This window comes from Podarcis filfolensis (genome assembly GCF_964270895.1).
Source record: "Podarcis filfolensis genome assembly, chromosome: 10".
Taxonomy (NCBI): domain Eukaryota; kingdom Metazoa; phylum Chordata; class Lepidosauria; order Squamata; family Lacertidae; genus Podarcis; species Podarcis filfolensis.
Window position 1 is genome coordinate 69,091,009 of NC_139612.1, and position 24,951 is coordinate 69,115,959.

The following is a 24,951-nucleotide window of genomic DNA, read 5'->3' on the forward strand; positions in this document are numbered from 1 at the left end:
TCCGGAACGAATTACGTCCTTAACCTGAGGTACCACTGTAATAGTAATCAGTCCTTGAGAAAACATGTCAAGTTTTATTTCCTCTTCTGGCCTTGAAAGCAAAAATGTTGCCTTGCGCTCCTCTTACCTGCGATTTCCGGAATGGGCACATGACACTGTTCTATTCTTTCCACCAGCTCTGGGATACGGTCCTTGTATTTCTCCACAATGGCAATCTTCATCTCCAGCTGCTTATCTTCGGACTTTGCTGCGTAGTCCTTGAGGCCTGCAAAGCCCTTATCGACCCACTTTTTGATAAAGGGGTCCGTCACCTCCAGTTTCACTGGGAACACACAAGCAGGGACAAAATGATGCAGAGAAGGCAAGGCTGCCAACGAAAACGGGGAGTTCTTCCTTCCTCCCAGCTGCCTTGAAGGAGGAAGAGGCCATTGGCTGGCTGGTGGGCAGTTCACACGTAAATCAACCGATCAACTCTGCTAGCGAGTTCTTCTGCCTGAACTAGCAAATCCATTCATCATGCCGTGCACCTTTCGCTCGGCCCATCTGCACAGTTCCCAGTCTACACATCGCTCAGTCCTGGATCTGCTCCCGTCTCGCCTCTGAACCCAGGTCCATCACAGTAAAATTCCCCATCTTGTCTGCATTACCATTAGATTCTGGACCTCCTTACCAGGAGTTTCCTGACCCAGTGGCCTGGTTCGCACATGATGGCAAGCCACGGTTTGTTTAACCACCCATGCATTAACCGTAAGTTGTCCCACAGGTGATCCAACAAGCGGCTTGCTTCTTCAGTTTGGTTTGTTTTCCAGCAGCGGGTAAGCGTCTGGGTAGAGTCATCACGCAAGCCCTGGCTAAGGGTGTCGAGTTCACACGTAACACCAAGCCACTGTTAAAGCAAGCCGAAGTTTGCGAGCCAACAAGCCGCAGCTTCATATAACGGTTTGTTGAGAGGAAACAAACCACAGTCAAGCAGGGTTCACACACAATACTAAGCTGTTGTTTAATAAACCATGGCTTTGCATGATGTGTGATTTGAATTAGGTGGCGCAAGCAGGGCTTGTGACAAAATGCTACAGTTTGAGACGCTTCTGTTCAGTGTTCGACAGTCAGCAAGCTGTGTCTACTTCCTTTCACTCCATTCCCAATTCCCTTTACTTTTCCATTCTCCCTCCTCAACAGCTTTCTGCAATTGCTAAACAGTCTTCATTGGGGTGATTGTAGTTTTTGATTTGATTTGATTTGATTTTGGTGCTTCTGCAGACCCTGGGGCTCTCCCACAAACTCCTCGATAGTCGGACCTTGGAAGTCGAACGGAATCCATTCCAGAAATCCGTTTGACTTCCAAAATGTTTGAAAACCAAATCTCAGCTTCTGATTGGCTGCAGGAAGCTCCTGCAGCCAATTGGAAGCCCCGTCAGACGTTCAGGTTCCAAAAAGACGTTTGCAAACCAGAACAATCACTTCCGGGTTTGCGGCGTTCAGGAGCCAAAACGTACGAGTTCCAGGGCGTTCAACAACCAAGGTACAGCTGTACTTCCCTCTCATTTCCCAATGGCCCCATTTTGGCCACAGTCCTGTTGGCACTCGCCAGCTGAGTCCGCCATTATGAGGAGTAAATGCTCCACAGCTTCAAAACCCCAGAAAGGTTTTGGAAGACCGCGAACGGCCCAGCTTTCCCCAGTTGAGGAAGAGACCCAGAAACGAAGCCCCAGGAGTGTTTACACTAGTCAAAGTACTTACATTCAGGATGGAGGAGCTTCCATATGTCATGGATCTTCTCGAGGCCAAAGGCTTTAAGCCCCTAACAAAAAATAAAAGGAGGGTGAATTGCACATAGACTCTGGGAGCGGACAGGATGTTGGACTTGGAGGGCCCTTGCCAACAAAGGTCCGTATAGTTAAAGCCATGGTTTTCCCAGTAGTGATGTATGGAAGTGAGAGCTGGACCACAAAGAAGGCTGATGGCTGAAGAATGGATGCTTTTGAATTCTGGTGCTGGAGGAGACTCTTGAGAGTCCCATGGACTGCAAGAAGATCAAACCTCTCCATTCTGAAGGAAATCAGCCCTGAGTGCTCACTGGAAGGACAGATCGTGAAGCTGAGGCTCCAAGACTTTGGCCACCTCATGAGAAGAGAAGACTCCCTGGAAAAGACCCTGATGTTGGGAAAGATGGAGGGCACAAGGAGAAGGGGATGACAGAGGATGAGATGGTTGGATAATGTTCTCAAAGCTACCAGCATGAGTTTGACCAATCTGCGGGAGGCAGTGGAAGACAGGAGTGCCTGGCGTGCTCTGGTCCAGGGGGTCACGAAGAGTCAGACACGACTAAACGACTAAACAACAACAAGACCCCTAGGTCCCATTTGCACTGAATGTCGAGAGGGTGGTTAGCACTCACCCCTGAAATCCAGGGTCCCAAGCAAAACCCCATAACTTTTACCCCCTCCTCCCCACCACCCAGCCCTGTGTATAGCTAGTTCCATACCCCAAGGATGTGTATTTTATCCGGTGGTTCTCCAGTCGTAAGTTTCACAGCATCCTCGAAGACGGTTTGGTTGCACCGAGACAAGCGAGTTACTTTCCCCGTCACATCAGCCCCGGTGATATCACCTGCCAAAAAAGCGAAGCAAAGTATCTGTCGCAGACCAAGCTGAGAGAATCAGTGCTTCCCAGGGTGGATAAAAAAAAAACATGATTTTTTTTCCAAATATATATATTTTTAAAATGGATTTTAAAAATTTAAATCAGATTTTTAAAATTTAAATTGGATTTCTAAAATAAAATGCTTTTGGAGGAAAAAAATCTTTCTAAATATAGTTTTCTATTTGAGTTATAGTCCAAAGGCTATTTATCAGGAAACAAAGATTTTTTTTAAAGGTTTTCATGTGTGCTGAAACTCAGTATGTTTGTTTTTTTTATCGGCTATTTTAAAATGAGGCTGCATTTTAAATTGCATTTTAACCTGTATTTTAAATTGTGTGTGTGTGGTGTTGTTGTTTTTCCCCCTCTATTTCCCCCCTATTATGTTTTTACTTTGATTTTATTGGTGTTAACTGCCCTGAGCCCAGTTCTGGCTGGGGAGGCCAGGGTATAAATAAAATTTATTATTATTATTAATAATAAAAAATTAACCACATCCGTTAACAAACATGGATACATATGCCACAATGTTATTGTTTTAGTTAAATAAATTGTTTTTATTATTATTAAGGAAATGATTATTTTTCTCCTTCCAATAAAGTACAGCAGAAAAGTTGTCCAAATATAAGCGGTTAACTTATTGAACCTCACAATAATTTCATAATTATCTGTCTATCTATTTCTAATAGTATAACCAAATCAGTAATTTCTGATATAACTGTAAAAACTACTCTGAAAATTTATTATTCCAAAAATGAAACCTTCACTTGGTTGTAAATATTAAGATTATACCAGCAGTAATGTCTTTCTGTAATCAAGTCTTACTGACTGGTGATTTAAATCGATTTGATTTAAATCAAATCCACCCGGGTGCTTCCTTAAAAAAATAAAAAAAGGAATATGGCTGAGTTGAATGTCTCACCTTCCTGGCTGCCGCCGACCAACGTCTGCTTTTGAACTTTCTTGAGGACGTCCAGGAGAGTAGCAGCAACGTAAGCTATTTCGAAACCAAACCGGAAACTCTGCAGAAGCAAGCAAGCAGAGGGGAAACTGGAAAAGATGCTCAGGAGACTGGGCCGCTGTTCTCCTATCTGGTTTTGGACTTCCAAGCTCCTTACTACTAGAGGTAGTCGTAGCGTATTTTTCCATCTATAAGACGCCACCATGTATAAGGGCTACTTTGGGGGACTCAGATTTAAGAAAATGGGGGAAGATGTCCCCACATATAGGTAAAGGGACCCCTGACCGTTAGGTCCAGTAGTGGCCGACTCTGGGGTTGCAGCGCTCATCTCGCTTTATTGGCCGAGGGAGCCAGCGTACAGCTTCCAGGTCATGTGGCCAGCAGGACTAAGCTGCTTCTGGCAAACCAGAGCAGCGCACGGAAACGCCGTTTACCTTCCCGCAGGAGCGGTACCTATTTATCTACTTGCACTTTGATGTGCTTTCAAACTGCTAGGTTGGCAGGAGCAGGGACCGAGCAACGGGAGCTCACCCCGTCACGGGGATTCTAACCGCCGACCTTCTGATCGGCAAGTCCTAGGCTCTGTGGTTTAACCCACAGCGCCACCCACGTTCCTGTCCCCGTGTATAAGACGCCCCCTAATTCGCATTCGTCACCATGCCCAGTTTTGCCTCTGGAACTGCCCACCACTGGAATGTGGGTTGCCCCAATGGGAATGCGGAATGAAGCACCCGGGCCCAAGCGAAGTTTTACGGAGGCTCACCTTTGTGAGGTAGAACATGTGGGTGTGAGACACTTCTGCCAGCGCATTGACCGCCCCGCGGAAGGAGTAGATCTGCTGGTGAGGGTCTCCTACCAAGATGGCGCCACACGACTGGGAGAGGACAATGTCCATGATAGCTGCAGGAAGAGGAATGGAGTATTCAGAAAGGGAAGCAAAACTTCTCGACCGTACACTGAAAAACAGACGTTTATGCAGGTCGTGGTGAATTTTTCACAGGGGAGAGCGGTACAGACGGGCAGTGGCGCCTTCAATGATCTGAAGGCAGCCCTGTTTAGGGAAGCTTTTAATGATCAATGTTTTAATGTATTTTTTCTCTTTTGTTGTATTTTTTTGTTTATTTATTTATTTATTGTTGTATTAATGTATTTTTACTCTTTTGTTGTATTTTTACTCCAGAGCCGCCAAGGAACACCCTCAATACCACACCTAAAAACTCATCGCTTCCACAAGTCTATCTTTCTAAATGTCAACCGCCATTAATATCTGAAACATAAAAAGGTAAAGGTAAAGGGACCCCTGACTGTTAGGTCCAGTCGTGGCCAACTCTGGGGTTGCGGTGCTCATCTCGCTTTATTAGCCAAGGGAGCCGGCGTACAGCTTCCGGGTCATGTGGCCAGCATGACTAAGCCGCTTCTGGCGAACCAGAGCAGCGCACGGAAACGCCGTTTACCTTCCCGCCGGAGCGGTACCTATTTATCTACTTGCACTTTGACGTGCTTTTGAACTGCTAGGTTGGCAGGAGCAGGGACCAAGCAACGGGAGCTCACCCCGTCGCAGGGATTAGAACCGCCAACCCACAGCGCCGTCCGCGTCCCTTCTGAAACATAGCAGAGGTTATATTTTCTGAGAATCCTCCGGAAAAACAGTCTCTCAAAGGACCTGTTGATGGCATTTTACCATTATGGCATTTTACTGTATGGGGTTGAAATCTGGGGGTGGAATTTAAAAACACTACAACGGCTCGAGATTCTACAAAACTCCTTTGCACGAAAGTTACTGGGCCTCCCCAAGGGCTCGGTTGCTGCACAGTTAAGAACAGAACTGGGCCTCCCCTCTATTGTTGCGAGAGCCCACACTAGAATAATTAGTTTTTATTGTAAATTAATCAAAGCCCCAGGCTCCCTACTAGCCAGGCAAGCCTTTTTAACTTGTGCTCATAACAACAAATGGTCCAAGGCCATGGAGATTATCACGGCACGCTACTCCCTCCCAGATCTTGACACGCTGTCATCTTGGGACCATCATAATATCCGGGCCTGGATTCTTACAAGAGACGAGGCCATGGACCGGGCACAGTCCACCACAGCTCGCCTCTCCAAGTGGCTCCCTAAAGTGAAAGTGGTAAGATCATTGGCCAACTACTTGATAGACTTGACGGAGCCCAATTTGAGAAGAGCGTTTACCATGGCCCGTTTCCATTCTATACCCACGGCCTTCTTGCAGGGGATTTACTTTAAGACCCCCATTACTCAGCGTCTATGTCCATGCACAATGAATGAAGTAGAGGACTTCATACATTTCTTTTTCTACTGCCCTATTTATGAGCTAATAAGAACTAAGCTCCTCCTCTTGATCCCGCCCACCATCACATCTAAGGAAGACTGTTTGAAATCGCTTCTTGTGGATGCAAATCCCCAAATTTCACGTGGGGTGGCAATCTTTATAGTGCAGGCTTTGAAACTCAGGGCTACACTGACTGGGTAGTGTGTCCCAGAACTGGACCTGTTTTAATTCTTTGTATTACCTTGTTAACATAATGTGCCGAGCCTATTTTGGGGCCATTATATGTTTTATATACATCTGCATTTTAGATTCCCGGCGCTGGCAACTAAATTTTTACATTATTGTTTTAGGGTAATTTAAATGTCACAATGCCAGTAATATCGTTTGAATCTTGTTAGGTTGCTTCTCTCTAGCATTTTTTTTGTCTTATCCTGCTATGGCTGTATGCTAATGCAATAAAGGTTTGATGATGATGATGATGATGACCATTGCACTGTGGAGAGTGTATTAACTTGTGGTCTCTGTGTGTGGTTTGGGAGCTGCACGGTCAGGGGAAAAACAATGCTGTCCAGGGTTGTGAAGACTGAGGAGAGAATAACTGGGTGCACTCTTCCCACCTTGGATCAAATCTATGCTTCCAGGTGCCATAAGAAATCTGTGGAGATAGTACAGGATAGTGCGCACCCCGGAAAGGATCTCTTTCAGCTTCTGCCTTCTAGAAGAAGGTACAGGGTTATAAAGACTAGGCCTAGCGGCCAGAGAAACAGTTTTATGCAAATGCAATTTTGGTCTTAAACGCAGTGTAAGATAGTCTCTATGGGAGTATATTTAATTATAATTAATTTAATTCTATTTAATTATGGGGTATTAGAGTTTTTAGGGGGCTAACCAGGCTGGGATAGCAGAGACAGCAGGCTTGTTGGTTTCTGAATGTCTGATGTAGATTTTCAATTTCGTTGTTCTGTATGGGACAATGACAATAAAGATTATCGTATCATATGATTAAATTGAAATATGCACCCTGGGTCTCCGATGCTTATTGTTTAATGTTTAAGATTTGTTTGTTTGTGTTAAATATGTATTCAGTAGCTGACCTCCTTTGTAATGTTTTGTTTTGAAATTTTGCGATAATATTTTAGTTTTCTGTTAATTATGTTGTTTTCACTGTATAGTCTATATTTGGCTTTCTTCAGATTGTTTTATTGATTTTTTTGACGTTTTTATATTCTGTAAACCGCTCTGAGATTTTTTTCAAAAAAAAATAAATAAAGCGGTATAGAAATGAAAATAATAATAAACAGTCTGTAAGCAAAGTCTTTTGCTGCAAAACGACAGATCCCTCCTGCCCTTTTAGCCAAATGTTCGCCGTGACAAATCTGCCTACGTCGCTTTTTAAAGGAAGAGAACACCTTCACCCTGTTTATGAGAGCTGGGCTTGGAAAAAGTCAAACTCTTTTCAGTGCAACCCAAAAAATTACTCACCGGGGGTGCAGTCTTGGGCCTCATCGACGAAGATTGCATCGTAGTGGGAAAGAGAAGGCTTTTGGAGCTGCCAGAGTTTCAAGTACCCTAGAAAGGAGGACACAACATTAGTCAAAAAATAATAATTCGGAGCGCAATAGAATGCCATCCTTGGGTTTTTTTTAAGCCTATAGGTGTCTACACCTATAGCAGCAAAACCACGACTCATCAACACCACTTTGGGATTTCTACAAGCACCCAAAAGCTGAGATCCAGCTCTGAGGGCCTTCTGGCAGTTACAGGGAACCAGACAGAGGGCCTTTTCGGTAGTGGCACCCTCCCTGTGGAACGCCCTCCTGTCAGAAGTCAAAGAGAAAAACAACTGACTTTTTGAAGACATCTGAAGGCAGTCCTGTTCAGGTAAGTTTTTAATATTTGATGTTTTATCGTGTTTTTAATATTCTGTTGGAAGCCGCCCAGAGTGGCTGGGGAAACCCAGCCAGATGGGTGGGGTATAAATAATAATTTTATTATTATTATTATTAGGCAGAAATCAAGGCAGGGAGCATGACCTTTCTCCCCAACCTCTGATCACCCACTTACCATCATGAGTCATCTTATATGCCATCTCCCTGACGGGCCCCAGCTTTTTCATATTTTCCCATATTTGCTTTGCTTCGTTGACGATGATCTACAAGGCACAAGGAGGCAAAAAAAAATTGCCTGGGTTGATCAGGCTAAGAAGACGGAACAGAGGAAGCTGCCTTAAAAACTGAGTAAGACACACTGCTCCATGCAGCTCAGTACTGCGTGCTCTGGCTGGCAGCAGATCTCCAGAATTTCAGGCTGGGATCTTTTTTAGACCTACTTGAAGATGCTGGAGGTTGAACTTGCTCCCCACAGCCCACCCCTGCGAAGGGAGACGAGAGACGCTGGACCATCCCTAGAAGACACTTGACCGACCCACCCCAGACTTGTAAATGGCCTTGGTCCAGTAGACCTGAAGGAGCATCTCCACTCCCATCATCCACTTGAGGTCCAGCACCGAGGGCCTTCTGACGGTTCACTCCCTGCGAGAAGGGAGGTTACAGGGAACCAGGCAAAGGGCCTTCTCGGTGGTGGCGCCCGCCCTGTGGAACGCCCTCCCATCAGATGTCAAGGAAATAAACAAGTACAGTGGTACCTCTGGTTACGTACTTAATTCGTTCTGGAGGTCCGTTCTTAACCTGAAACTGTTCTTAACCTGAAGCACCACTTTAGCTAATGGGGCCTTCCGCTGCCACTGTGCCGCCGCTGCACGATTTCTGTTCTCATCCTGAAGCAAACTTCTTAACCCGAGGTACGATTTCTGGGTTAGCGGAGTCAGTAACCTGAAGTGTATGTAACCCGAGGTACCACTGTATCTGACTTTTAGAAGATATCTGAAAGCAGCCCTGTTTACGGAGGTTTTTAATCTTTGAAGTTTTATTCTGTTTTTAGTGTTCTATTGGGAGCCACCCAGAGTGGCTGGGGAAACCCAGCCAGATGGAGCGGGCTACAAATAATAAAATTATTATTATTATCCTGAAGATTTTCTAGCATGCTACAAAGTGAGAGTGTAGCACAAGGGCAGCCCCAAGAGCTCAAAGAACTTCGGACACATTATCTAGTTGCAATTCTGGGGAAACCCAGCCAGATGGGCAGGGCAGAAGTAATAAATTATATATAAATTATATATGGTAACAGCTGGTCCTGATACTAGACTTCTGGGTGTGGTGGGAAGGTTAAAGTGGGGGGATTGTTGGTTTGATGTGAATGATCTGAAGACTAAGGAGCGGTGTTTAGGTTTTGTTTATTAGTGGGTCAGAATGAATTGCTTTATTATTTGAGTATTGTTAATGTTGTTTGTTATTATTTACACAGCTGGAATACAGCGGTACCTTGGCTGTCGAACGGCTTGGCTCCCGAACAAATGGGCCCCCAAATGCTGCAAACCCAGAAGTGTTCCAGTTTGTGAACGTTTTTCGGAAGCCGAATGTCCGATGTGGCTTTTGCAGCTTCCAATTGAGTGCAGGAAGCTTCTGCGGCCTATTGGAAGCTGTGCCTTGGTTTTCAAACGCTTACGGGAGTCAAATGGACTCCCGGAATGGGTTAAGTTTGACAACCAAGGTACCACTGTATTCTTTTCATTTTTTTCTCATAAATGTTATGTTACATGAAATATTCTATTTTATTGTATTTTAGTAGGTTTTTAGTAGGTTATTGTATTTTAGTAGGTTGTATTTTAGTGTTCTGTTGGAAGCCGCCCAGAGTAGCTGAGGAAACCCAGCCAGATGGGCGGGGTATAAATAAAAAATTATTATTATTATTAGGGACATGGGTGGCGCTGTGGGTTAAACCACAGAGCCTAGGACTTGCCGATCAGAAGGTGGGCGGTTCAAATCCCTGCGGCGGGGTGAGCTCCTGTTGCTCAGTCCCTGCTCCTGCCAACCTAGCAGTTCGAAAGCACGTCAAGTGCAAGTAGATAAATAGGCACCGCTCCGGCAGGAAAGTTAATGGAGTTTCCATGCGCTGCTCTGGTTCGCCAGAAGCAGCTTAGTCCTGCTGGCCACATGACCTGGAAGCTGTACGCCAGCTCCCTCGGCCAGTAAAGCGAGATGAGCGCCACAACCCCAGAACCGGTCATGACTGGACCTAATGGTCAGGGGTTCCTTTAAATTTACCATTATTATTATTATTATTATTATTATTATTATTATTATTTTACCCCCTTCCTGCCCCCCCATAAATTTATCCAATTCTCCTTCATGAATTTGTCCAATTCTTTTTTAAAGCCATCGAAGCTGAGGGCTGTCCCTGCCTGTTTCGCGAGGGACTTCTCTATTTGTTATTATGCCTTACCTTTTTTTTTTCATATTTAGCTTTGTAAACTTACAAAACCCAATCAGTCATTAAGAAAAGGGGGGGAACCATTGGCTTGGTCAGTACCAAGAGAGGCAGTCTGCAAGGAATCCTGGCCTCAAGTTGTTTAGGGTTTAAAATATCAGCCACAGAACCTAGAACTTTGCTCAGTAGCAAAGAGGCATCTTTCAACGCTGGGATAACATGTGCAAAGCTGGCTGCCCCACAAAGCACCCTTGCAGCTGCATTTTGCTGCAGCTTCTAAACCAGACGCTGAAGGAGGTGAGGACAGGTGCCCCACCTAGGCCCAAAGTCACCCTAGGCCTCAAACCAAAATTCCCCTTTCTCTCTTCTAAAAAACCACAGCTTTAGCTTTTCTCTGCTCTTCTCTGCTTTCTCACAAGATGTTGCTGCATAGGCAAAACGTTACCTTTAACTGTCAATGCCAAGCATAAGCAAGCCTGGGAACTGAGTCTTATCTTACTCTAGTTGCAACAAATCTTGGACACGCTGAAACGCAGGCTTCTCAACCCCCTTGGTTTCTCTACCCCCTTTTCTGGGAAGGGTGCCAGAAGTCTCAAGACAGGAACTTTCTGTTCCTGCTCAGGAAACTCATCATGGGGCAGGGCTCCTGAGGAGGGAGAAAGGGGAGGGAACTGGAGGGGAATATATGCTCTGTGCAAATGGCTGTGAAATTGTGCTTGTTTGTGAATCTACCGCACTAGCTCCTTCTACCAAGCCTGGCTGGTAGAAATAAAGCTTTTTCTCTGAAATTATTCCTTGAGTGTCTGTTTGACTCCCATTTTCCTGTCCCAGGCGCAATGCTCTTCCCACCCGAGGGCAAGGCCTAAAAAGGCTACAATGCGACGGTGGCCCCGTGCACTGCACATTACAGCAGTCAAACCATGAGACCACCAAGGCATGGAGCAATTTTCGAGTTTCAGCTTCGACTGTTGCACATCTCCTCGTTTTCAATTTTGTGAGAACCGCCTGGGGGACGCTTGCTAACGAGGGGCCAAAAAAATGCCAAAATCGGAGAAAGGCGTTTGCAGCAGCGAGTTTCGCGCGTGAGGAGGTGACAGCAGCCCCTAGGGCTTTCCGATGCTTTCGACACCGGCAAGCCCCCTGCCCGCCCGCAACGGCTTCCTGCCGAAACCCGGAGCGATAAAGGAGCTGAGCTTCTCCTGACCACGAATACTCACTCGCTTTTCTGCTTCCTGGACAAGAACGATCTGCCCCTGGTTGTTCTTGCACCAGATGGGCGTGTGTTCCGTAGAGATGGATTCGTCGGCGGAGGCAAAGAACGCCGAGAGGGTCTCAATGACGGTCTTGGCTCTGGTGTACAACGACTGGCCCTCGCGGTTGCGGAGGACGAAGCTGACACAATAGGAGCTGAGCGAGCCAGCGTTGAGCTTCTTCTTGTAGCTGCACCAGGTTGGAAGCGGGGCAACGGGAGGGAGAGAGAGAGAAGGAAGAGACTTTACAACCGTGAAGTCCGAAGGCGCCTCGTTCAAGGAGACGCCCTCCATGTTAGGATTATGATGTTCCGTTCCACCTTAAAACAGATGTGTCACATGTCTGTTTACTTCCAGCACAGCCTGCTGGGAACTTCCGTTGTGTATAGCTTTTGCTTATGCTGTTTGCATGGACACGAAGGCAAGCAGACATGTTTTTCCTTTGTCCTGATGCTGAATATAATGCTTGTAAATACAGTACGCTTTACACAACCTCTATCTGCCACTTCTGCTGCGAAGATTTCTTATCTGAAGGAGTGTTTCCACCCCCATCGCTCTACCCGGACACTGAGGTCCAGCTCTGAGGGCCTTCTGGCGGTTCCCTCACTGCAAGAAGCCAAGTTACAGGGAACCAGGCAGAGGGCCTTCTCGGTGGTGGCGCCCGCCCTGTGGAACGCCCTCCCACCAGATGTCAAAGAGAGCAACAACTACCAGAGTTTTAGAAGACATCTGAAGGCAGCCCTGTTTAGGGACGCTTTTAATTTTTGATGTATTAGGGTATTTTAATATTTTTTTGGAAGCTGCCCAGAGTGGCTGGGGAAGCCCAGTCAGATGGGTGGGGTAGAAATAATAAATTATTATTATTATTATTATTATTATTATTATTATTATTATTAGTATTATTATTATCATCTCTGGCTTGCACGCTCAGTCTCTAAAGGTCTCTGAGGCTTGAGTCGCAGTTTTTGATGCTGTTCTGAGAACCGGAGTTCGCCCGGCTGCCGGCCGAAGGGCTGGAGCCAGCTGGGGGCCTGCCTGATGTCCCCATCTCCCCGGACGCATCTCAGCACTCCTCCCCCAGTTGGAGGAACAAGCTGCCACCTCGTCATGCCAGGGACGAAACAGCTTGCTCCTCGGTTTCAACATCGCGATGCATCCCAGAGATTACGCTGTCCGGCTGGCGGTACATGGTGATGTTGAAAACCTGACATCGCCCAGCCCTAATCCCCCGGTGCCCCCGACCCAACTCTACAAAAAGCATCATTCAGAATAGTGGTTTGCACAACTCGCCAAGGAAAGCAACAGTGGAACCTCAGTTTTTGAATGCAATCCGTTCTGGAAGACCGTTCAACTTTCAAAACGTTCGGAAACCGAGGGTCAATTGTCGGCAAAATCCATTAGAAAAAAATGGAAAAACACGCAGCAGAAGCCGTTCAACTTCCAAGGGGCATTCGAAAACAGAAGCAATTACTTCCGCTTTATTGGCCGAGAGAGCTGGCGTACAGCTTCCAGGTCATGTAGCCAGCATGACTAAGCCGCTTCTGGCGAACCAGAGCAGCACACGGAAACGCCGTTTACCTTCCCGCTGGAGTGGTACCTATTTATCTACTTGCTTTGGAACTGCTAGGTTGGCAGGAGCAGGGACCGAGCAACAGGAGCTCACCCGGTCGCGGGAATTCGAACCGCCGACCTTCTTATCCTAGGCTCTATGGTTTAACCCACAGCGCCACCCGCGTCCCTTGAACTTGTGGTGCTGCACTGTAAATAGTTTTGCACCGAAATAAAAACCTGTAAAAGACCGGTCGGAGCCCTGACTGGTTACTCACGAGCAACCACCACTGCCATCTGACAGGTGTAAAACCTACTAGCCAGAATGGCTGTGTGCGGATCCGGAATTGGCCTCCACAGTCATTTACAGACTCATTGTTAAAATCGTGTTTACGGAAGAGAATCTTACTCGGCTACGAGTGATCGCCAAAGAAGAAGAAGAAGTTCTGCCCTCCACTGTCAGAGGCAGCAACCCTTCTGAAGACCAGTCGCTAGGAACCACAGGAAGAGAGAGGGTTGCTGCTGTGCTGGTTCGCCACATGCATCTGGTCGGCGACTGCAAGGCCAGGATGCTGGCCACTGATGGGCCATTGAGGGCGCTGCTTGTGTTCCTGCATTTAACCAGGGCACATCCACGAGAAAGCTGCCACTTACTTTTTCCCGACTTCCTTGAAGGCCAAGGAGTGGACCGTCTTGCACGTGACGTTTGGGGGGAACCTCTGCGCCGCCTGATCCGCAACGGTCCTGTTGAACGCCAGGTACAGGAATCTGAGCTTGGACCATTTCTCAGCGTACCTGATCAGGGTGGACGTCTTCCCTGTCCCTGGGGAGGAAACGGAAACTCTTTCCACAGTTCCAAAACTGTAGTTCAGATCGTGGCTGGAGCAGCTACAACCCTCCAAAAGCTGCTGGACGGCTGACCACGTGGAATGGGGTTGATGGGAGCCGGAAGTCCAGCAAGCCTTATTTAGATAAAGAGCTATGTTCTGGTTAGTTACAGTGACGGAAATTGAAGCAATAACTGGCTGTACTCTGTCAATACAGATGTATTATTATCATCCTTTTCATTACGTATTTATTTATACCCTAACTTTTTCCCTGACAGGGACTCAAAGTGTTCTATACGTTATAAAATACAGAATAAATATACAGCGGTACCTCAGGTTAAGTACTTAATTCGTTCCGGAGGTCCGTACTTAACCTGAAACTGTTCTTAACCTGAAGCACCACTTTAGCTAATGGGGCCTCCTGCTGCTGCTGCGCCACCAGAGCACGATTTCTGTTCTCATCCTGAAGCAAAGTTCTTAACCCAAGGTAAAATTTCTGGGTTAGCAGAGTCAGTAACCTGAAGCATATGTAACCTGAGGTACCACTGTATATTCTATAACATATATAAACATTACTCTTCAGCCAGGCCTTTGGCTTATTAATATTCTACAGCCTTTTAAATGTGTCTGTGGGAAGCGGGGCTATTGGTTTGCGGTTTTCGTCTGAATTATTTACTTGTGCTTTAACTTGTATTTTTATTCTGTGAACTGCCCTGAGATCATGTTATGAAGGGCAGTATAATAATAATAAAATAATGATGATGATGATGATGATATATAAATCTGGTCTACATATACTAAGTAAGTTTATTCGTGGCCTGAATAAACCAAGGAATTGTCACAACCATCACCAGAGGGTAGGGAGAGTTCAAAATGCGCTATCAAGCGGCCGTTTTAAGGCCTGTACGCTTAAAGCCACAAAGTAGTATAAACACCGGCAACTGGGAAACACTGGCCTGCGAGCGCTCCAGTTGGAGAACAGCCTTTGCCAAAGGTGTCATGGGCTTTGAAGACACTCAAACTCAGGACGCAAGGGAGAAACGTGCTAAGAGGAAGCTACGTTTGGCAAACCCTCACCGTGATCAACTCCCACCCGGAAACCAATGTCCCCACTGTGGAAGGACGTGTGGATCCAGAATTGGCCTCCACAGTCACTTACGGACTCATTGTTAAGACCGTCCCCATGGAAGACAATCTTACTCGGCTACGAGGGATCGCCAAAGAAGAAGAAGATTCTGTGTCAACTTAAGTCACCTTACCTGCAAAAGCGATGATTTTCATAACCTCCCTTGGTGCAATTGCGTGATTTAAGATATTCTGCTGTTCACAAGTGAGTCGTGTATCAGGGTTGCTGAAGAAAAGGACCAAAACCAACATGGATTAATGAAACGCTAGAACACGGCACGTGTTCACGGCATGGAACACAAACCTAGACAGCATCTTAAAAAGCAGAGACATCACCTTGCCAACAAAGGTCCATATAGTTCAAGCTATGGTTTTCCCAGTAATGATGTATGGAAGTAAGAGCTGGACCATAAAGAAGGCTGAGCGCCGAAGAATTGATGCTTTTGAATTCTGGTGCTGGATGAGACTCTTGAGAGTCCCATGGACTGCAAGAAGATCAAACCGATCCATTCTGAAGGAAATCAGCCCTGAGTGCTCACTGGAAGGCCAGATCCTGAAGCTGAGGCTCCAATACTTTGGCCACCTCATGAGAAGAGAAGACTCCCTGGAAAAGACCCTGATGTTGGGAAAGATGGAGGGCACAAGGAGAAGGGGACGGCAGAGGACAAGATGGTTGGACAGTGTTCTCGAAGCGACCAGCATGAGTTTGACCAAACTGCGGGAGGCAGTGGAAGACAGGGTTGCCTGGCACGCTCTGGTCCAGGGGGTCACGAAGAGTCGGACACGACTAAACGACAACAACAGAACATGGCAATCAAATGAGCCCCCGTTCTCTAAATCTGTGGCAGCCCCAACCTGTCCCGCGAGGGAGAAAGCTGATACAGGAAATTTTCCTCCCTCTCTCATCACACCAGAACTCATCCAATGAACCTGAAACGTTGTTAGATTCAGGAGGGCTTGCAAGGCAAGCTGGCAACGGCCGCTGTTCATTTCAGCTTTCAACGTAAAGACCGGAAGTACCTGCACTGAGGGCCTCTTTCGTATCCGGAGCTGCCCCATTCCGGCTCGACGAATGTGGTGCCGTTGTTAGAATTCTCCAGGAGATAGAGGGAGTAAAAAATGCTGTAGTGAAACCTACAAGGACGCAGAGAGAAGGAGTGTATGAATCGAAAGAGGTCCCTAACAGCATTAAGCGAGGATGGAAAAAACAAACCTAGGTAACAATATACAGATGTCAGCATGGGGGAAATCATGGAAGGGGGATTTGAGATTCACAGCATGTCATACATTAAAAGAAAATGTTGCGAAAATGATGTCTCACTGGTATTTAACCCCGGGTAAATTAGCAAAAATGTATAGGACAAGTTCAAATATCTGCTGGAAATGTAAAGAAAAAGAAGGTACCTTTTGCCACCTGTGGTGGAACTGTAAAGTAATAAAAGAATTCCGGGAAATGATTAAATAATAATAATAAATAATAATAATAATAATAATAATAATTTATTATTTGTAGCCCCCTCCATCTGGCTGGGTTTCCCCAGCCACTCTGGGTGGCTCCCAGTCAAGTGCTAAAAAGAGTACAGAGTTAAATATTAAAAACTTCCCTGAACAGGGCTGCCTTCAGATGTCTTTTAAAGATAGGATAGCTGCTTATTTCCTTCACATCTGAAGGGAGGGTGTTCCACAGGGCGGGCGCCACCCTGGCTTTAAGTATGGCTTTGAACCTGTGGCTTAATAATAATAATAATAATAATAATAATAATAATAATAATTTATTCATACCCACCCATCTGGCTGGGTTTCCTCATCCACTCTGGGCGGCTTCCAACAAAATATTAAAATACAATAGTCCGTCAAACATTAAAAGCTTCCCTAAACAGGGCTGCCTTCAGATGTCTTCTAAAAGTCTGGTAGTTGTTGTTCTCTTTGACATCTAGTGGGAGGGCGTTCCACAGGGCGGGTGCCACCACCACGAAGGCCCTCTGCCTGGTTCCCTGTAGCTTTGCTTCTCGCAGGGAGGGAACCGCCAGAAGGCCATCGGAGCTGGACCTCAGTGTTTGGGCAGAACGATGGGGGTGGAGAGACTCCTTTAGGTATACTGGGCCGAGGCTGTTTAGGGCTTTAAAGGTCAGCACCAACACTTTGAATTGTGCTCGGAAACGTACTGGGAGCCAATGCAGATCTCTCAGGACCGGTGTTATGTGGTCTCGGCGGCCACTCCCAGTCACCAGTCTAGCTGCCGCATTCCGGATTAATTGCAGTTTCCGGGTCACCTTCAAAGGTAGCCCCACGTAGAGCGCATTGCAGTAGTCTAAGCGGGAGAATGAATTGAATTTTTTTAAAAAATAACATATACCGTATTTTTCACTCTATAAGACGCACCCGACCATAAGACGCACCTAGTTTTAGAGGAGGAGAACAAGAAAAAAAATGTTCTCTCCCTCTCTGCTCAGCGCCTCTCCAGCAAAGCAGGAGGAGAAATGGAAGGGGCTCTGTTTCTCCTCCCGCTTCGCTAAAGGGGCGCTGCGCAGAGAGTGAAAGCTGCGCAGCGGCTCTCCAGCGAAGCGATGCCAGGAGAGCAAGAGGGATTGGTGCGCACCGATCTATCATGCTCTCCTGGCTTCAGTGAAAGCTGCGCAGCCTGCATTCGCTCCATAAGACACACACACATTTCCCCTTACTTTTCATGGGGGGAAAAGTGCGTCTTATAGAGCAAAAAATACGGTTTATATTGCATACCACTGCTTCATTTTCAAAAAATCAAAATCAAAGGGGTTCACTGCACAGAACACACAAAACCATACAATAAAACTATTTCAAAGAGTTAAGGACAGCTATCAAGTTAACCTTCCACTGTGGGAGGCAGTGGAAGACGGGAGTGCCTGGCGTGCTCTGGTCCATGGGGTCACGAAGAGTCGGACACAACTAAACGACTAAACAACAACAATCAAGTTAACCACTGCAGAAGGATATATCCTTAACTGCCTCTGCAAAGGACTGGCAGAACGGAAAAAATTTCAGCTGGCGTTTAAAAGTTGGCAGAGAAGGAGTCAAGGCAAACGTGCGCCTGCGTTCAAGGATGTGACTTGTGTTTCGCCGACGCTGGAACCCTTGACTGTCCTGCCCCCCTTTTAAGCCCCTCCCTTGGCAGACGTACCTGTTGCTGATGTGAATCTTTTTATCCCGCATGGCAAACAGCACAGTGGCCATGCAGTACAGAACTTCCATGACGTCCACTAGCGAGAGGCTTGAGCTGGGTCTCCTAACGGAAGCCACCAGCTCCTGGACGTCAGAGACACCTCCAGAGATCAGCACGATGGTAGCAAATATGGCCCAAATGTACGGAGGCTGGAAAGGATATTTAAAAAAACAATAATAATTAGGTTCATCACAAAGATAATTTTTATGTTTTATTATGTTGGAACCCGCCTAGTGTGGCTGGGGCAACCCGGTTAGATGGGCATGGTACAAATAATTTAATGTTATTATTATTATTAGGATTGAGAAATGCTATTTACCAGGCCTAGTTCCAACATGGAACCAGAGAACCATCTGTCAAAGGATAACAGAACTTGTCGTGCTTTTCAGGGTATAAGACTAGGGTTTTTTATTAAAAAATTAGGTTCAAAATTGTGGGTCGTCTTATACACGGATACAATCTCTCCCCATTTTCTCAATTTGGAGTCCACAAAAATAGGGGGTGTCTTATAAATGGGGCATGTTATACAGGGGGAAATATGGTAGCTCATTAACGCAATGCGTTTTGAGCACTTGAACAGCATGAAACAACCAGGCACCCACCAGATGTTTTAGATCACAATTCCCATCAGTCTCAGTCAGCGCGGATGATGGGATTCGTAGTCCAAAATGTCTGGCAGGCAGCAGATTGGAGAAGGTTTGTTACAGAAACACTGATCTTGCGCTTAGAAGAGGGCGGCTTCCAACAAAGATTAAAAATACATTAAAATGTCACACATTAAAAACTTCCCTGAACAGGGCTGCCTTCAGATGTCTTCTAAATGCTAGGTAGTTGTTTATCTCTTTGACATCTGGTGGGATGACACAGGGCGGGTGCCATCAAGAAGCCCCTCTGCCTGGTTCCCTGTAACTTGGCTTCTCGCAGGGAGGGAACCGCCAGAAGGCCCTCGGAGCTGGACCTCAGTGTCCTGGCAGAACAATGGGGGTGGAGACGCTCCTTCAGGTATACTGGGCCGAGGCCGTTTAGGGCTTTAAACAACTTAATTTCTTAATTTTGGGTTAAAAAAAGAATAGGGGTCTTCTTATACATGGAAAAATACGGTAATTCAGAAAGGCTGATGAACCTAGTACAGCAACACCCGCTTTCCAATACGATGATTGTTTACACCAATGGCTCTCCCCCCTTCGTGTCCTCTAGGGAGCCCCATGATTCGTGAACCACTGATTTAGACTTTCCTGTCACCTTTTCCCAGTAGCGATGTATGGAAGTGAGGCCATAAAGAAGGCTGATCGCCGAAGAACGGATGCTTTTGAATTCTGGTGTTGGAGGAGACTCTTGAGAGTCCCATGGACTGCAAGAGGATCAAACCTCTCCATTCTGAAGGAAATCAGCCCTGAGTGCTCACTGGAAGGACAGATCCTGAAACTGAGGCTCCAATATTTTGGCCACCTCATGAGAAGAGAAGACTCCCTGGAAAAGACCCTGATGTTGGGAAAGGTGGAGGGCACAAGGAGAAGGGGACGACAGAGGACAAGATGGTGGGACAGTGTTCTCGAAGCTACGAACATGAGTCTGACCAAACTGCGGGAGGCAGTGGAAGACAGGAGTGCCTGGCGTGCTCTGGTCCAGGGGGTCACGAAGAGTAGGACACAACTAAACGACTAAACAACAGTCACCTTGCATGCTCAGTGCATCACAAGCCACCCTTTTAATTGAGGTTCCAATGACCTCAAAGCCCCCTTAGTGACAGCCACAAATTACTGTATTTTTCGCTCTATAAGACACACCAGACCACAAGACGCACCTAGTTTTTGGAGGAGGAAAACAAGAAAAAAAATATTCTGAATCTCAGAAGCCAGAACAGCAAGAGTGATCCCTCTTGCTGTTCTGGCTTCTGGGATGGCTGTGCAGCCTGCATTCGCTCCATAAGACGCACACACATTTCCCCTTACTTTTTAGGAGGGAAAAAGTGAGTCTTATAGAGCAAAAAATATGGTAAATACACACACACACACACACACAAATGGGGAAGGAGACTGAGAGCCAGGGAACGGTCAACTCTCCTACAGTACAATGCAATGCACGTTTACTCGGACGTAAGCACCACCGGGCTCAACGGCCACATACTGCCAGGTCCAGTGGGATCGCAGCCTTATTGCAGCAGAATATGCAGAGTGCGGAGAAAAAAAGCATGCCACGCTTACTCCCGCGTTGGGGCTCGACAGCTCAGGCAGCCAGCTGGCAAGGCAGGCTTCGGCCTTGGGAAAGAGAGAGTGCTTTGTCAAGCACTGGCGGATCGCTCTGGGGTCCCAGCAGCGACGGCTCTTCGCAGAAGCAACACATCTGTGTGGAACCAAAGCAAAAATATATATATGGTGTTAGTGGAGCGCTCACACACCAGGTCAGGACTGTCTTCACAGGAAATGACATACAGTGGTACCTTGGTTCTCAAACGCCTTAGTTCCCAAGCGCCGAAAACCCGGAAGAAAGTGTTCCGGTTTTCGAACTGTTTTTCGGGAGCTGAATGTCCAATGAGGCTGTCGGCTATCGTTTCCGGGGCGCCTGCACCAATCAGAAGCTGCGCCTTGGTTTTCGAACATTTCGGAAGTCAAACAGACTTCCAGAAGGGATTAAGTTTGGCACTTTTGTTTTTACTATTTATTTTGCGTTTTTGTTTTTGAGGCTTTTTCAGTTAATTTGTTTTTGTGACTGTGTGGAACCCAGTTCAACTACAGATTGACTGATTATGTTACTGCAGAAATGGATAAAAGCCCCCCATCCAAACAATGACTATCATCAGTGCAGGTAAGAATTTTATTTTTTAATTTTATTTTTTATCATCTAAAGTGGTACCTCGGGATGCGAACGGGATCCGTTTAAAAAATATATCAGATTTTTAAAATTTAAATCGGATTTTTAAAATAAAATTCTTTGGGAGGAAAAATCTTTCTAAAGATAGTTTTCTATTTAGGTTACATTATAGTCCATAGGCTATTCATTAGGAAATAAGGATTTGTTTTAAGTTTTTCATGTGTGCCAAAACTCAGTATACGGGTTTAAAAACAAAAAAAAAGTTTAACCACATTAGTTAACAAACATGGATACATTTGCGATAATGTTATTGCTTTAGTTAAATAAATTGTTATTAAGGAAACGGCTATTTTTCTCCTTCCAATAAAGTACAGCAGAAAAGTTGTCCAAATATAAACAGTGAACTTATTAAACCTCACCCTAATTTCGTAATTATGTGTCTATGTATTTCTGATAGTATAACCAAATCAGTAATTTTCTGATAGAACTGTAAAAACTACTCTGAAAATTTAGTGTTCCAAAAATGGAACCTTCATCTGGTTGCAAATGTTAAGATTATACCAGCAGGAATGAGTCTTTCCGTAAAATAATAATGATGATGATTTAAATCCGAGTCTTACTGACTAATGATTTAAATCGATTTGATTTAAATCAAATCCACCCTGGAAGCATCACTCACCGTAAAAACCCCAGCGGAAAGTGAGTCTGCTTTGGGGTCAGGTCGTATCGTTGCAGGATTGCCTGCACAATCAGCTTGGCCTGGGCTTCGGACTTTAGATACTTGTAGTACAGTTTTTTCCAAGGAACAAACTGCAGAAAACCAAAGCAATACATCAGCGCCTTTCTGGAAACCGAACAAAGTTTAATTTATGCATTCTTCCCTCCCAGAGGAGTAAAACAAGCAGTGTTAGGAACTCAGATATAGTGACCTCCCATCAGATATCAAGGCAATAAGCAATTATCTGACTTTTAAAAGATATCTGAAGGCAGCCCTGTCTAGGGCGGTTTTTAATGTTTAATGCTGTATTGTGTTTTTAATACTCAGTTGGGAGACGCCCAGAGTGGCTGGGGAAACCCAGCCAGATGGGCAGGGTATAAATAATAGATTTTTTATTATTTATTATTCTTTATATAAGCTAATCGTCAAATGGCACCTTAAATCTAGGTTGCGGTTGCCGCAACAGACGGTTTAGGTGCCCTTTTCTCCTCAGTGAAATTTCTTCTTCATTTCATTTCTAGACCGCTTTAGATTTCAAAGGGAAAAAAAATCTCAAAGCGGTTTACAACACATTAAAACATCCCGTAAAACAATCCAGAATAAAACGAACGCAGGTGAAATACTTCACATCCTATTCTAAATGACATTTTGCTTTCCTACTTAATTGATAGAGCTGCCCCATAGCAGAAGTTCTCTAGGAAGCCAGTGGGGTGTCGTAGTTAAGAGTGTCCTACTAGGACCTGGGAGATCCGGGTTCAAATCACCACTCAGCCAGGATTATCTCTTAACCCATGGCTAGGCAAACTAAGGCCCGGGGGCCGGATCCAGCCCAATCGCCTTCTCAATCCGACCCGCAGATGGGTCTGAGAATCAGTGTGTTTTTACATGAGTAGAATGTGTGCTTTTATTTAAAACGCATCTCTGGGTTATTTGTGGGGCATAGGAATTCAAAATACAGTCCGGCCCCCCACAAAGTCTGAGGGACAGTGGACCGGCCCCCTGCTGAAAAAGTTTGCTGACCCCTGTCTTAACTTACCTCACAAAGTCGTTGCGGGGATTAACTGGGGGGGGGGTGAAGCATGTATTATTCTTATTATTTCTCGAATTTATATACAGTGGACGCTCGGGTTGCGAACGTGACCCGTGCAGGGTGCATGTTTGCAACCCGCAGCGTTTGCAACCTGCAGCAGTGTGTCTGCACATGCAGAGATTGCGATTCGACACTTCTGTGCATGCGCAAAGCGCAATTTAGCGCAACTGCCGAAACCCAGAAGTAACCCGTTCGGGTACTTCCGGGTTTCGGCGCGTCCGTAACCTGAAAAAACACAACCTGAAGTGTCTGTAACCAGAGGTATGACTGTACTGTCCTATATCCAGAGGTCTTTGGAGGCTTCACATTGCTTTCGCTGAAGCCAAGGAGCCTGCATTCGCTCCATAGGACGCACAAACATTTCCCCTTAATTTTTGGAGGGGAAAAAGTGCGTCCTATAGAGCGAAAAATACGGTACATTAAAGCAATAAATATGCTTTTCTGCTTACCTGCTTAAGAAAGCTGGAGGGGCCAGTCGGAGGGAGATATCAGTTGCCAACCTTGAACCCAGAGATCTCCACATGGCCACAACTGAGCCCGTGCCAGTCGCAAAACACGCCTGGCTAATTTCTAACCCAACCAAGGAGGAAGCATCGCTCACCTGAGGGTCAGAGATGATCCGGTGCCAGCGATGAGACACCAAGGTGAGGCTCTGGAAGAGATGGGCCGCGGGCACGAGGGCAAAGATCTCGCGGAGAACCTCGTCGGGCAGCTGCTCTATGTTTCCCCGGGGAACATCCCAACACGGGGTCCCCAGGAGCCCAAAACACGCATCTGGCAGAGGATCGATCTCCAAGTCGTTGGCATCCGGCTTGAGGCTTCCGTCAACCCAGAGCTGCTCAGATTGCTGCCCCAGTGGTGGTTTTTCATCCTGGTCCCACTGGTCACTGCCCGTCCCGAGGTTGTTGGGGCTCTCAGGGAAATGTGGCCGTCTCCCGGAAGCCATCAGGGCTGGGTCCCCACTGTCCCCGACTACAGAGCAGGAGTCCTCCGGATCTAAGAAGTCATCGTTAGCGAAAAAGGATTCCGGGAAGTCTACCTCCCGTTTGCACTCATTGTCTTTTGCCGTGACAGCTGCACATCTAGGCGGTTGGGGTTTGCTTCTGAAGTAGTCGGTGATGCTGCTTTGGTGGCCCACTCCTCTGACGGAGACTGGAAAGGAAAGAAACCGCAGGATCCGTTTCCAGTCTTCCAGCACCCTTCCCCACAACATCTGGTACCCTCCAGATGTTCTGGACCACACTGGTCCTGGCCAGTAGGGCCATTTTGTTTTTTTTTGTTTTTAAAAATAATTTTTTATTAATTTTCCAACATATATCAAAACACAACACAACTGACAATACACAAACAAACAAACATACAAACACGTATAATTTCATAACCTCTTTTTCTTAAACCTTATTTCAACGACTTCCCCATACCTCCCTTTTCTGCACCCCTGTTTTACAGTAGGGCCATTTTGAACGACAATGCCCATTTAAGGTGTACAGTGGTACCTTGGTTCTCAAACTTAATCCGTTCTGGAAGTCCGTTCCAAAACCAAAGCGTTCCAAAACCAAGGCATGCTATCCCATAGAAAGTAATGCAAAATGGATTAATCCGTTCCAGTCTTTTAAAAAGAATCCCTAAAACAGCAATTTAACATGAATTTTACTATCTAACGCAGGGGTCAGCAAACTTTTTCAGCAGGGGGCCAGTCCACTGTCCCTCGGACCTTGTGGAGGGCCTGACTATATTTTGACAAAAAATAATGAACCTATGCCCCACAAATAACCTAGAGATGCATTTTAAATAAAAGCGCATTCTACTCATGTAAAGGGGACGTGGGTGGCGCTGTGGGTTAAACCAGAGAGCCTAGGGCTTGCCGATCAGAAGGTCGCGGTTCGAATCCCCACGACAGGGTGAGCTCCCATTGCTCGGCCCCTGCTCCTGCCAACCTAGCAGTTTGAAAGCACGTCAAAGTGCAAGTAGATAAATAGGTACCACTCCAGCGGGAAGGTAAACGGCGTTTCCATGCGCTGCTCTGGTTCACCAGAAGCGGCTTAGTCATGCTGGCCACATAACCCGGAAGCTGTACGCTGGCTCCCTCGGCCAGTAAAGCGAGATGAGTGTCGCAACCCCAGAGTCATCCATGACTGGAGCTAATGGTCAGGGGTCCCTTTACCTTTT

General features: G+C 46.2%; 1 protein-coding gene across 1 annotated transcript in view; it reads right to left on the bottom strand.

Annotated features, from left to right (window-relative positions):
• Positions 1 to 24,951, bottom strand: part of FBH1 (F-box DNA helicase 1) — a 44,660-nt gene that overhangs the window by 17,512 nt on the left and 2,197 nt on the right. The window contains exons 3-17 of the mRNA XM_083572616.1: positions 23,384 to 23,934; positions 21,654 to 21,784; positions 20,368 to 20,506; positions 18,122 to 18,312; positions 15,985 to 16,098; positions 15,099 to 15,190; positions 13,667 to 13,835; positions 11,432 to 11,654; positions 7,953 to 8,040; positions 7,371 to 7,457; positions 4,365 to 4,501; positions 3,563 to 3,662; positions 2,486 to 2,610; positions 1,741 to 1,801; positions 128 to 322 (exon numbers count right to left, since the gene is read on the bottom strand). Coding sequence (XP_083428742.1) covers positions 128 to 322; positions 1,741 to 1,801; positions 2,486 to 2,610; positions 3,563 to 3,662; positions 4,365 to 4,501; positions 7,371 to 7,457; positions 7,953 to 8,040; positions 11,432 to 11,654; positions 13,667 to 13,835; positions 15,099 to 15,190; positions 15,985 to 16,098; positions 18,122 to 18,312; positions 20,368 to 20,506; positions 21,654 to 21,784; positions 23,384 to 23,934 — 2,403 coding nt within the window. The remainder of the gene's footprint in view (positions 1 to 127; positions 323 to 1,740; positions 1,802 to 2,485; positions 2,611 to 3,562; positions 3,663 to 4,364; positions 4,502 to 7,370; positions 7,458 to 7,952; positions 8,041 to 11,431; positions 11,655 to 13,666; positions 13,836 to 15,098; positions 15,191 to 15,984; positions 16,099 to 18,121; positions 18,313 to 20,367; positions 20,507 to 21,653; positions 21,785 to 23,383; positions 23,935 to 24,951) is intronic.